Source organism: Accipiter gentilis, chromosome 15 (assembly GCF_929443795.1).
Source record: "Accipiter gentilis chromosome 15, bAccGen1.1, whole genome shotgun sequence".
NCBI lineage: Eukaryota > Metazoa > Chordata > Aves > Accipitriformes > Accipitridae > Astur > Astur gentilis.
In genome coordinates, this window is record NC_064894.1 from 7,227,642 (window position 1) to 7,242,370 (window position 14,729).

Consider the following 14,729-nt stretch of genomic DNA (forward strand, 5'->3'; position numbering starts at 1 on the left):
CCTCGCCAGTGAAGTTGTGTGTCCTGATGCTTTCAGGCTTGTGTTCTCCTCAAGCCACTCTACTTTTTTTCTTTATTAGAGCTTTGCAGTATCATGTAGGCATAGGCATATTGTGAGGTTCCCCAAGAACAGTTTAGCATAATTTTGATTTTTATTGTTTCGCTTTAGACTGTCAGTTGGTGCCTAATTCTGAAATGGGGAATAAGATATTTAATAGGGATGAGAATGCAACTTTGGTCTTATCTTAATGATCTAAGACAAATTTAGCCAGGTCTTCAGCCACTGCTCTGGGCTACATATACATTTAGGGGAAAGGACTGAAATGTATTACTCTTGCAGTATTTTTCCAAATTCATTCCTCCTGATCTCTAGCAAAATAAATCAAAACAATGGCAAGCTTTATTGAAAGGTAGAGCTTAGGAACTGAAATCTTTGGGTACGAAGATGCCATTCATGAATAATACTTCTTGTTTTCTCAGTCAACCCCTGGCAGGTTTTGCTATGCCAACAATACCCTCCTCCCACTCTGCTTGAAAGCCCATCATTCCAAATTGCATGGCAATAAAGATGGTTATTAAAGGAATGTTTGCCCATATATAAAATGTTGACTGTAAACTCAGTTATCTGTTATTGGCACCACTATTCTACAAGTATTGTATTCTACAATACTTTAATTAAAAAAAAAAATCCACCAACTGGGGAAAAATGAAAAAGAAATGTAAGCATGTAAATGCAATAAAATGAACAAGAAATTAATTGTTTCACGTACAAGCTTGGTTTAATCATGTTCGTACTGATGCACATGATGATCTTGCCATTCTACAGAATAAAACTTCTGCCTCCTTCTAATTTACACCTGGGTATCATTGCTTGAAATTGTGTTTAGTCCTTTCCTCTATATGTCTTTCTATAAAGTTACATTGAGAAAACAATGTTATGAACTTATTGAAAAAATGCATGTTAACTTCAACCAGAAGTCTGACACCCCCTACCCGCCTTTTATTTCCTTCCTTTTTTTTTTTAAATTGCAATGTGCAAATATATGAGATCTATCCTGGCAGGAGTTCTGCACATTCTAGACTTTCACAAACACAAACCCCATTAAATTTAGTATAAACATTATTGCAAATTTGCCTCCATTTAAGATTTTTATGTATTTTTGTTTGTTAGTTTTAAATATTATGGCATCTTTCAAACTGAAGAACAAGCAGCTTAAGTAAATTGATACTAACATCAATGCCACCTATGTGAGGCATCTCAGGTATGGCCAAGAGAATCAAAGTTGGAAGGCCAAGACCTCTCTGTAGATAGAGATTTAAAACTCCATCCAGAGATGTGATTCAGAGCACCTAAGTTACAACTTGCGTAGTCTAATGCAGGTGGCATGAGTTATCTCCTAACAAGGAACTGGCTCAGATGGACTTTCTTATGCTGGAAGGACAGTGAATACCCCAATGAGAGGACTGTAATAATTTTAGAAAATCAAAATTTTAGTGCCATTTGATCATAACACATTATTTCTCGAAGCCAGCATTTCTAGCAAGACCAAGGATTTTTAATGAGTGAGGGAAATGCATTATTTAGGGCATGTCAGTCTCGGCAGTGCCACTTTACCTGATATTTGTTCCAGCTGGACTACATAACATGTAAACTTCATTAGTTTCATCCATTTATGACCTGGCAAAGGGTAATCTTACACCCCCAGCCCAAAAGTCTCTATTATTTGTTTTAAAATATTTTTCTTATTTTACTACTGCATTGGTCACAGGTTCTTAAATTATTTTATTCAGGGCATTAATATATTAAAGTTATTTGTGATACTGACTCTTCAAATTCTGAACTTGTTTCTGCCTTTTTATATTCTGTTTTTATTAGAGGATTGGAAATACTGTGATTGTGTCTGAAGACTGTAAACTTCCTCAAAGAAGTTTTTAGCCCTTTAGTTCTACAGAAAATTCATTTTCTGGAACAAAGTGCAATTAGACCACATGCAGCAACAGCTACACATCCCTCCTGGAGGGAGAGCTCCTTCATGCATAGTAACAAAGATGAATTATGGGTGGGTTGGAGGCTGGTCAGGTTTTCAGGGTTACCATGCGGCAAGTACTCCTTCCCTCCCCTCCTCTGAGACTCTATAGCCTTTGTGGCTGCTCCTGTCTTCCTAGGCAGCAGGCAAGAGAACTTTCCCATTTTTCAGCTTTAGATCTTGTCTCTGCATGCAGGCAGAAAAGGTTTGGTTTTAACACAAGATGGGATCTGAGACTGAAATGTACGAAAGCCTGTATTTCGTATGTTCTGCCTCACTCATAGCGGAGGGCTGCCTGCAACCAATGAAAAGCTTAAGCTTTTACTAGTGGAGTGATTTTAAAGTCAGCAGTATTATGGTGAATTTGGAGGGAGGGAGATGATTAGTTTGGAGTGAAAAAGCATTGAACATGGAAGGGGACAACCATCAGGGGAATGCTAATTAGAGGAGCAGTGACAGCATTTAGGAAACAGAGGTACTGGAGGATGATTAGCTTTAAGAGTCTAAAAGGGCGCATGTGAGTTACATGAGAATTAGCTGCAAGAGCGATGGAGTTGACTAGCAATATACAGTGATGACTGTGTGAGAGAGAAACCCCAAGTGTGTGTGTAGCATATGAGCATCTGGTCCAGGTGTCCACATGTGGAAACAATGGGAGAGCATTGTGCGCCTGTGTCCACAGAAGAGACTTAAGAGCAAAAAGTATGAGTGAACAAGTGGCAGAGCACAGAGGTATATCTTCCTGCTATCTATATAGGTGGAAAATGAAGTGTTACATTTTTCCACTCTGCAAGTGGCTCTGAAGATTTGCCTTTGGATAAGCAAATTTTCTTAGCAGAAATATAAATTGTTTTCTGTACTTCACACAGTAATTTCAATGAGTCATTTGAATTACCAATTGCATATAAAGTAAAGTTTCACTTATTTTGGTTAGCATGCATTTATATTGCCTATTTAGGGGGGCATGAATAAGAAATCATATTTGAAGGAAGCAAAGCTTAACCTTAAAGTAAAACTGAACTGAAGTGATTGGATAGCTTAATGATTTAAAAAGGTGATGGGTTAAATGGGGAAAATAGATAGTACTCTGTTTCTCTCGTACCTTTTTGCTTGGATTAGTCATTTCATTTTAGCTTTGTTAAGTACGTTTTGAAGACGTGATGCAGGTTTTGTTCTATTCAGGTTGCTCCTGCTGTTCCCAGCATGGAGATGGCTGAGCAGCAGGCTTTCATTAATTTTTAGCCATATACTAATGACTTACTATAATACATTTATGACTCTTCAAGATACCTGTAGTACTCCGAGTATGCAATTTTAACTTTATCACAACAATGAACACACTATGAACTTTTTCTTAAATCTGATGTATCCTAATATGGGGCTGCTGAAACTTTTGCATTCGGCCTCATCTTCAATTCACAGATAACTTTTAGGCTAATCAATATCATATATAACGCTTGAGAAAATGACATAGTTAGACCTACCTGTTCACTTCAAGCATCAGGCTGAAGCAGCATCTCCATGAAAAGCGTTCTATGCACATCTGAAGTGGCAAGTGACAAGTGAAAACGTACAGAGAGAAGCTGATGGGGGAGAACATTGAGAAAATCCTGTCAGTTTATGGTCAAAGAAAACATAAGAAGAACAGAAAAACATGTAAAGAAACAGAGGAGTTCTTACCCTGTATAACCACCGATGTGAAATAACTGGTGAGCGATCCTGGCACAAAGAATGGGTGAATTCCAGTCCTGGGAACATCCAGAGTGGTTCTTGCGAGAATTAATGGGGTTTTCTCTTCCAGAACAAGGCTGGTTATGCCAAAGAGAAAATCTATGCTAAGCACAGATGGTGCTTAGGCAGCTGGGGATGAACCAGAGGGAGAAAGAATCCCAAACATCCAGAAAATGGAGTTTTTCTAGAAATTGCTTAGAAATAGTGAGTCAGGAGCGCACAATCAAATTAACTGTTGGGCAGGAGGAATATGTTAAAGAGGACCACTCACAACAAGACTCTGTGAACATGAGAGCAATTATGGAAATTAATGAGGCTTTTATCAGTTACACATACAAAGATGTGACCACCATCTACCCTTATCAGTGGGTTTTTTTCTCACAGAAATAAAACTCTCTGATACACCCTGCAGAGTCTTCTTCTCTCAGAATCTTTCTTGAGAGCTTGAGGGTGATCCAGGCTGGTCAGACTGAGGTGTAGTACAACAGAATAGCTGAAGTATTTTACTGTTAGCTTTATTTTGTCCTATGTTTCTGGAATAACTTCTCCAGAAATAATGCTTCCTCCATGATGGTCAGGATTTTGGGATAACCATTTACCTGGACTGTATGATTTATTAGTAGCTACAATTAATACAAATACAAATTAAAATTCTTCTTACTGTTTAGGAAGTAAAAGTATATAATTATTGTTGTTGCAGACTTCAGGGACTCTGATATCTGTTAATACATTTATTTGCATTTGTTTTACTGCTGAAATTTTCTTGGTTTTTGAAATAACAATCTGTCTAATATGTTACATAAGTGTCTTCCTTTCTGAATGGTCATACTATTTTAGGTAGAGTCACAGGAAGACTGCAAAGAAAGGGAGAAGAAATTTAACCATACGGGAGAGATATTGATGAGTTAACTCATCAGAGGGGGAAAAAAATATGAGGAAGAAAGAGGAATGCTAGAGAACAGTGAACAGGTATCATCTCAGACAGTAGAAAAAAGTAGTTTTGCACTGGTTGTAAATGGAAACAGCCTAGATTTTGAAGGTGCTACAGCAAAAAAATAACATTTTGGAGTAGTCAAATGTTTAAACCATGACATCTGAACCAGGCATTTCAGAACTTTTCAGTAAGAGGTCTGGAAATTTGTACCAAGGTTTTTCTCTTAATTCTATTGGGAAAACTCAAACCAGAATTTGAAATTAAAAGGTTAGGCTTACTTTAAAGACAGCTTAGCATCTTCCTGGTAGTTCTGGGCTACTTCAAGGGCTGGAGTAACTGCCATTTGGCCAGCAAGTGTCTAATCCTCACTAGCCTGTTCATTATTGCCCATGGACAGCATCACCACTCCAGAATGAGCACAGTACCAACTGAAAGAAGCATCACACCTGCTCCTGGCTCATTTCTCCCACTGGCTGCCCAAGCCTGACAAATCCCATCCTGTATGGCTTAAAAGGACACCTCTTGTTAGTTCGACTCCTCCTCCCTCACCTGTTTTTTACTCTTCTTTCCCTAGATGTTGTATGCAGACCTTTAAATTTGTGTGTGTGAGGCTGAGTCTGATTATCTTTTTGGGAGCTGTGAAAGAATTTTTTTAATTGCTTTTCTCAGTGACCTCTGGTAAGCACAATTAAAGTAGTTGGCACAGGTTGTAGACATTCAACGTTCAGGAGCCTGTAGTAATGTTCAGCCTGTAGTTGCACACGTGATAACCAATGCAATAAAGTCCATCTGCGAAACATATAGCTGATGGGGATACCTAAAAGAATCTCAGACTGTGTTATTTCTGGTAGCCACCTCTTCCTTTCATGGTGAAGAAGAGTGAATTTAAAGTTTTAAACGTGTGGTGAAGAAAACTTGCTCCATCTCCTGGACCGTAGGGTGGGGAAATGGCTGGAAGTTAATGTAGTAGAATTGCAGGCAACTGTTTAGACCCTAACCCTCTGTCCAACCTCATACAACACCGTCTGAGTAGTTCCTGCTGTTTCACACCAGCAACACAGTTAAAAGTTGGGTTTTTTTTAAAGAGTACTAAGAAATGCAGCTCTGAGATGCAGCCAGGCACAAAGTATGAAAAATTCTGTACCTGCTAGTGAGGAATTCTGCTTGCCATATTAAAATTAATATCATAGATATTGTTGACTTTAATAAAACTTCTGTCATAAATGTTGTTAAGTCCTGAATTTCCAGATCAAATTCTACCAGTTCCTACTAAATATGCAACGTCTAGGGAAATAAAAGAATAGAGGGAATGCTGTACACAGGACTGCCAGAATTGAAAAAAGCTATAAAAAGAGAAAAAGTTTTAAAGCATATACACTAATTACTCTTTTAAGAACTCAGAAGATAGATTTTCAACCTGTCTCTTCTATTAAGCATGTGATATATTTTGTGTACTATAAGGTTTTAAGCAAATAGAATAACTACAGCTTTGTGTCATTACTAACATGACAGCCCTTCTTTTGAGACAGGGAACAATTATTTTTCTCCTGCTACTCAGCTGCAGAGATAATGATGGAATTCTCACATTCTAGTGCTTGTTTTAGACACAACTTGTGTTCAACAAGGAGGAACAAGACAGTGGGCCTTATTTCAGGGAAGCTTTTTTTTCACAGCTCTAGACAGTCTGTTCTGTTTTGCAGATTGACAGGTTCCAAAGCAAATGTGCAACAAATAATTTCTTGAAGTAGTGTTTAAAGGGTCAATACCAGGTGCTTTCAGGATCAAACCTGCACTTACAGAAGATCCACATCTCTTTAAAAGAGATTCAAATTCCATGCTCTGTGGGCACAGGCAATAATGGCTTTAGGAAGAAGAAAATCCTTTATGTATTTTTTAACTGAATTTCAAATTATATGAGAAAAATTTGTTGAAGAAATCTGTGTTAGTAAGTAAGTGGTGAACTTTCCATTTGTATTATCCTTCCTAAAATTTCCTTTGGTCCTGGTATTTGCCTGATGACATTGAAATTCATTAAACTATTAAATGAAGTGTCTCTGAGGATCATTTAGAAACACAGAACCAAATCCCCCTTTTGAACCAAGGTATCAGAGCCTGTGCAAGAGTCAAATGAACTGTGGTCCTACACTGTCACTGGAGAACAATCAAGCAAGCTTGAACCTTGGGGCCAGTATCTTTCCTCACATCCACTGAAAAAACAGTCAGGCAGTAACTGTAATAAACTGCAATAAACAAATTCTTTACAGTTTTAGATCTGAAGAAAAAGAATGGAACTAGTATCTTCAGCATAAGTTGCTCTGCATTTTTGGTGAGTCAAATACCCTCTGTTTCTTCTCTTCAGTCATTTGGAGCTGTTAGGCTACAAGGTTTTTCAGCTATTTAGCAAATTACAAAATAGATATGTGGCTTTATGTGGTTTTTTTGACATTAAATCCCTAACCCAATGAGTGAATAGAATGAAAAATGCATATGACTTCCCCCCCCCCCCCCCCCCCCAAATATAACACTTTTCCACAGTTATAATGAATGTTATTTAAAGGTATGCTGTACTGTTATTTGAAGGTATGCTGTGCTTTTATCAGTAACACTACAAGACTTCTCAGCATGCATTTGAAAATAGTTGTGTTTAACGCTTTTCATCATAAACTTTATTTTCAGGAACATTTGACAATTGATTCATACAAGAAGTGCTTTTCTAATCTTTAAGTCACTCTGCTAATCATAAAGTATTTGCCTCTCTCACTTCAGAACTCTGTGTATAAAGGCAAGACTATAGAATGGGAAGTTTTTATTTCAGTACAGAAACTACCAGGTGCAACAATATGACCATAGAATATGCTGTGCTCTTCCCTGTCCAGGGCTGATCACTGTATGATCCCAAATGGCAGCTTTTACATTCTTTAAAATTCTGATCTTGTTATTTACTGGATCCAGAAAGAACAATACTATAGACAGTACACTACACGGGCATTGCCCCCTCTTATATTTCTGCTGTGTGGGCCCATTGTGAAGGATGTTATCACCATGCAGTGGGGTGTTTCCAATCAGCTATGCAAACATTACCTGTTGGCCTTACAGGATGTGGGGCTGGGCAGCAGGGATGCTGTTTCTGGGCACGCTGGGTCAGGAAGAACATCTTGAAAGGGGGAGGAGGGTTCATTATGCTCACTCCAAGATGCTTCTGGAGTGCAGGTTGGGACATGAAAGCCCAAGGACTGAGCAAGGAGGTAGATGGTGGCACAGGGACAGAGTAGAGCCTCCTATGGGAGCAGGGGACTTTCCTGGAACAGGGAGCAAACTTACTAGCCTTGAGGATGACATTCTTGGGGATCCAGAAACACTGAGCGTGGTTATGCAAGGTAATGTATATTGTGGGAATTTTGCCCTGAATTTGTTTTTTTGTTTGGTTTCCCCCACAGATTTTTTGGTATTGCTTACAGACTACATGGGGACTTCAGAGAATCCTGCTAGTTCCTGTGAAGTTCTTACCTGCCCTCTGCTTTTCTGTGGAGAGGGTCAGTCAAAACTTGGAGACAAAGCACACCTGAATATTCATCCAAGAACTAATTCCTCCCATGTGTTTGTAGCAACCTCTTGCAACTTACACAGATAGCACAGGCTTCTTAGAAGTATAAGTAAAATTAAAGTTTACTGACCTAACACTAGGATGGTGAGGCTAGGTTGGGGAGCAGGAGAGGGAGCAGAAAAGAGCTGGGACAGATGGAGGGTAACAGCAGGAACCATGGCTCTTGCTGCTTTGTGAGTGGAGGCTGCTGTCCCACACAGTCCAGTTACCCGCACACCATAGTTCTCCGCAGTGTCAAGCACGGCTTTCCAAACCACTGACGGAGGTGACGGAGGCAGCAGCCTTACTGACATTTTGCTGTTCTAGGGGAAAGCCCAATTTGCTGGTGCCCTAAAGCTGACCCTACTATCTTTGTTTGAACTTTTTTCAGCTGCAGGGTCAACAATTTTCTGGAAACTGTGGGAAGCATGTCTACAATGTATTTTTCATTTTAAAAGCTAAATTATACGGACATTTCCTCCACCCAGACATATGTATGTGTACACTTTTTTGATATGTGTTTTTTTCTCATATATCTGGGCGCCTCTAAAAAACTTTACTGTATGGATAAAACCGAATAAACAAACATGGAAAACAGAAATTTTAAAAAGTTTTTCACATTCATCAGACCTGTAGATATATAAACTTTTCTGAGCCATGGTACTCTTTGCTTGGAATAAATTATTTCCTGGTACTCTTGCTGCTATCATCCATATCTGTTTGTAGAACCCAAAGTAATTTACCTTCCATGTATTAAACACCAAAATTTTTTGTGTTAGCCTGGGATTTCCTTCTTTTCTTTTCCCCTGACATGTCTTTTTGCTCTGCCCTTTTGATTTTTTACCATAATATCCTGTACAAAGAGTGACTTATCCTCAGGCATTTGTTGTTGGGTTGTGTGTTTGGTTTTTTTTCTTTGACAAACTTGAAGTCAGGTACATTAGGATTTTCCTGAAGTAGGCATCAGAAATGTAAATTTTTTACCTTTGATGGTCCAGAAAAAATTCTGTCACAACTGAAAGGCATGCTTACTGTACTTATACAGTACTCTATGTGTCATAACAACTGGATCTTTCCTACTGTCTCTTACGGAAAAAACTTTTGTGTCTTTCTTACCTTGTCCAGACAGGCTGTCTTGATCAGCTTCCTTGAAAGGTGGTTCTGTTATATCAGTCAGTTCTTTCTTCTCCTCAGCTTCACTATGCTCATCTCCAGCTTGGAGGAAATTAAGTGGAGTAAAGCTACCTGTGGTATAAACTGCCAGTGTGGTAGCCTGCTGTATTGGAGACTCATAGCCGTCGGTGATTAAGTCATTGCTAGCAGAATCATCTGCTGGAGGAGGCAAATAGGAATCCTCTGTTTTTGGAGGACTGCTAGTGCTACCCAGAGCATCAAAAGGCACTGTGAAACTTTGGTGGCCAGTAGTGATATCTTCTGTGTCTGGAGGAGATTTGTCCTGAAATGGTTCTCTGGAGGGTTTGGTAGGGAACACAGGTTCAGATGAAACAAAATTATTAAAGTCTTCAGGGGCATCAATGTCTCCACTTAGTACAGGGATTCCAGTTGTAAATTCATCGACCAAGATGTCTCCTGTTCGGTCCACTGTTGCTGGGCTGGGGTAACCTAGTGGGAGTTCCACACTCATGGAGTCCTCCTGAAAAAGTTTTTAAAAAGCAGCTTTCATTATGTTTAACTTTCACTGCTAAAAAGGCCAATAATCTTTAGTCACAGGTGCTTGCAAACAGCTAACTCAGCATGAAGTCATGGGATGTATAAAATGTTTGGCATGTGCATGGGATCCTAATCACATTGCCTATAATTTTAAAAATGGTCAAAAGATGATTTTCACTCTCCCTGTCAATTGCTCTCCTGTCATTAAGATGTACTACTGAACTGGTAAGACATTGTTTATTTTGTAATTAAAACTGGAAAAGGTAATTAAGCAGTAATATTCACCCATAAATGCTCTAAACAGTATCTCTGTTGCAGTATGAGAACACAACATTCATCCTTACAGCATTTATAAAAGACAGATACGTATTTGTGGCATAGCATACTGTGTACACAATTTCTGTGTATTTATGTACATCTTAACACTGTTCAATTTTATTTCTCATGGAGAAATAGATAAATATAACAACCATTATTAACTTACCAAATCAGGGCCTGCCAGAGGAATAGTGACCATGGCCTGGATATCATTATCTAAATCACTAGGTGGTATAACAGATTCTAGGAGGTGGAAAAAAAAAAATAAATTAGAGAGAGTGAGCACAATATTTAAGCAGTGGCATACTGAAAACTGGTCAAGACACATAAACTTAGTAAAAAACAGTATTAAAACTATTCTCCATAAAAAAACCCCCAACTTTTAAAAATCCATGTTAAGAAGAAAGAGGCATAAATTTCCATTTAAACTGGAAATTATAAGGAAAACAGGAATTTTATATGCAGTATTCTTTGTACTCTTTATTTAGTATAAATGGGATAGGTCTGCAGAGAGCTGAACCATGGATGAATGCTTAAAATCAGCTGAAATGTGAATCACTCAGTTAAATCCACATGGGCTATGATGACTCATTATATTGTGTCGTTCATTAAGCCTAAATTCTTTCCAGTCTTACCCAGAGTCCACACCATTGTCACTCTCAGTGTTTTGGCTTTAGTGCCCAGTTGCTCCCTTCACCCCCTCAGAGGACCTCTTTAGACATACTTGCATGTAAGCTGTTTTTCTAAAACTGGTTATTAAAAATAACTACTGGGAAAAAGTCAATTAAAATAGCTATTATTAAAGTGTTCTATATCCATGAAATTTTTTCTTGGGACTTTCAATCTACATTAAAATATGACATTTTATTCTTACAGAAAGTGTTAATTAATTTTTTTTTTGGCTAGAAAATGGTGCTGTTTGTTTGTAAATGAAACACTGTAGCTAAAAGTTGGTGTGTGTTTTAAGATTGTTTTGGTAAATATACATACGAAAAAAACATTTTAAATTATTTTGCCCATTTTTAACCCACCTCCCCAAAACTAGGGCTATGCTTGCTTTGAAAAAAATCATTGATGCACTAGAAGGCGATATTTATTATCTGGATTACTAAACAGGATGCAGCCTTTCAACCCTCTGCTGGAGGTCTTCGCACCCAGCTTGCCATCTACATTCCCTCTGTGTTTCAGAGAGCAAAACACACCTTTACAGTGTGTTTCACACCACTGATTTTAGCTTAGCATCAAATGCTCTTTAAGGTGTCTGTCTCTCTGACTTCACTGGGAGGTTAGACAGCTTGCTTAAAATTAAGCCTTAGCTTTCAGAAAGCTAAGTTTGTATTAGAGAAAGCCTTCACTTTTTGTCTTATGAAAGAAAGGTGACTGTCCATACTGGGAAATTAAAATGATATCATGAATATTCTTTTTTTCCCCCCTCCTCTTATCTGTCTTAGTGTGCAAAATATTATAAACGCACATTTTGCTCTAAAATTTAACTTAGATCTGTGTATCCATTGGATGCTATGCAACACTTAGGAGAATGGGATGCATCAAATGCAAACAATCTGTTAGAGAAGCAAAGGAGACCTTATTGAACTTGCATCAGTTTGAAATGGCAAGGTTCACACTTGTGCTAGGCATCAGCTCGCCTACTGACCATCAGTAAACTGAAGTGTTCCAAGATCCATTGGCAGGGACTGGTCTTCGTGGAGTGCTATAGCAACCAGTTGCTGAAGGTCTGTTACTGTCAGTTTAGTTGCTGATATCTCCCTCTCTTCCTTTGGAGAAAGTAGAATTTTTTCATTTTCAACCTTATTAGATCCAATAGTTGAGATGTCATCCGCCGTGCTTTTGGTTTCTGAGCCATCTCTCTCAAAGTTTACCACGTATCGTGCTATAGTGCTGCTTGATCTGCAAGGGGAAGATGCAAAAATGCCCAGTGCAGCAAAATCAGTTGCTGGCTGACAACCGATTTTACAAACAAACAAACAAACAAACAAAAATATATGCAACTATAACATATTATCTTCTGTAAAAATAATGCAAATATACTTCTTTCTAAAGAGACTGTCATCTTCAAATTACTTTTGCTATACCTAACTCTTTTTTTCTATGCATAATTTTTAATAAAAGTTCCAATATTGAAGAAAATTATAAAAATGTTCTAACATAATCCAGTTTAATCTGACTACTCAGAGACCTGTAGAACTGGTAATATAGTTTGAAGCCATTGACTATTAGTTCAAACAGTCATAAATGCATGCTGGGATCACTAGAAGCCATAATCACCTCTTAATTATAGGAACCTATGAAAAGGGATTAGACAGTTCATAAAACTACAGATAAGAAAAAATCCTATCGCATCTGGGGCAATTTTTTACTCTTTTTTTGAAGAACAGCATGAAAGTTAGCTAATGTGGAAAGCAAATAACTTTTCACAATGGGAGTTAGCTTTTCCAAGTCCAAATGAATGGGTATAGCTTCTCCCTAGAGGTACTTGTTTAACAGAAGTCTCAAATTTTCACCATTATTTATACATCACTTTTCATAAATGCTAAATACACCTAATGAAAATGAAAAATAATGAGTACATTGTAAAACATTTGTACCCCACTATGTTGCTTTTTGTAATATCAAGTAACTGAAGAAAGAGGAATTTCACTTTATATAGTATGTGCTATGTATTTATATTTATATGACATTGCAAGAATTTGGGAAAAGCATTAGACAATTCTTTCTTTTAAACTACAAGTAAAAGAGAAATTCTGGGAACTGCTAGACAAATTATTCCCAGCAGCACTTTTATGCAACAACAGACTCTGTAGCTGTTTGTATTGCCAGTCAAAAGCTCCCTGCATTTTATCAAGCTAGTTACTGGTCTCTTTGCCATTCTATCTGGCCTGATAATGGAGATAACAAATCAAATTCTACATACTTATTGAAGATAATGTGTATATGGGAATACAGCTAGGAAACAGCAGATCAAAAATGAAAATTTAAATATGAAGTTTCCCTACTTTTTTCCCACTTTTGGTTTATGACTGATAAAGATCTTTTGTCATCTGAATGTGAATTTTCTTAGGTCAAACAATTTTCTTTCCTTCAGAGAGATCCTGACAAAATTTGATTACATGAACCTTTCAGATTAAGGTAAAAGCTGTCCTTTCTGCTTTACATCACAGATTTTATACTTGGGCAGAACACAAATCAATTCACTTTGTCACATCAAGATAAAGAACATTTATTGATGTATCTATGTACATTTAATAGTCTACAAAATGATTAATCTTCATAATGAATTACAGACAAATTACCCATCTTTCTCCTTCTTCTGTCTTCATTTCATCACAGAAGAAAGGGTGGGATAAAGGATTGCAAAAGAAAGAAAAACAAAGATTCATGTATACTGGTAAATCAATCAGTAGTACATCAGAAACATCTTTTGACAATTTATCTTATTTTCTATGTGTGGTCTATAATTTTTATGTCTGTATGAAAATGACAGCCTACTCTCCATCATTTCACTTTTTGTCTTCCAAACAATGGGAATATCCATGTTTTGAGTGGGGAAACAGGAATTTTACTTTTCCTTGATAGTTTGAAACACCTGCTTTCCTATTTCCCACTACAAATGGTGCAATTTGAACACTGTCATTGTTAATCTATATCCTTATGGTTGCAATGAACCCCTGTGACAGTAGTAGCAACTATTCCTGTTACCACACATGGTGCCTACTCAGATCCTAATCACAGGGGTAACTTGAGCTATTAATTACCTCTGGAAGACAGGCCTATGTTGACCTTCTGTAAATAATGCCCTGTTATTTTCCCTGATGAATTCTCTAGCATATCTCTAATGTTGTCCTTCCATATTGCCCTGTGGGAAATGCTGCTAATATATGTAGCAATATGGCTAAGGGAGAATGGACAGCAACACTGTCTTTGATGATCTGTAACTCTCAGGAGATAACTAAATTACTAGATGATGGGAAGCAATCCTGGTCTTCCACACTGGTGAATATACTTTCATATCAGCTCCTAAGACCAAGATACTAAACAGAAAGGGATCCCAGATCTCATGGAGTTGCAACTGAAAGAGGTTCGTTATTGCAAGTTGTAACTACGAGATACTACTACAGATTTTCTCTGCTTGTTCAGCAGTAACCAGCTTTTTGTTTTCTTACTTTCATTATCAAAAGGTAAGCAACTAATTTTCACTCTATTTATTTTGCTCTTCTCTCTCCTTTTTCCCAGCAATTTTGCAGAGGAAAGCTGGGAAGAGGTATGCTTTTGTCTAAAATTGCATTGCTATATGAATGTCCTTCAACATGTATTAAATATTACTGAGGATGTGTTTGCATTTCTCTCCATATTGACTCTGTGTTGTTCCCAGAAAACTATTTTCTGTTTATAGCAATACACACCCCACTATTATATAGGTCTCTTCATGTTGGAGGGAAAGAAGGAAG

At 37.6% G+C, this 14,729-nt stretch overlaps 1 protein-coding gene across 2 annotated transcripts in view; it reads right to left on the bottom strand.

The window, feature by feature from the left end:
- IMPG1 (interphotoreceptor matrix proteoglycan 1) overlaps positions 1-14,729 on the bottom strand; it is a 65,154-nt gene that overhangs the window by 24,035 nt on the left and 26,390 nt on the right. For both annotated transcript variants that reach the window (XM_049818151.1, XM_049818150.1), the window contains exons 9-12: positions 13,575-13,595; positions 11,918-12,171; positions 10,430-10,506; positions 9,391-9,928 (exon numbers count right to left, since the gene is read on the bottom strand). In XM_049818151.1, coding sequence (XP_049674108.1) covers positions 9,391-9,928; positions 10,430-10,506; positions 11,918-12,171; positions 13,575-13,595 — 890 coding nt within the window. The remainder of the gene's footprint in view (positions 1-9,390; positions 9,929-10,429; positions 10,507-11,917; positions 12,172-13,574; positions 13,596-14,729) is intronic.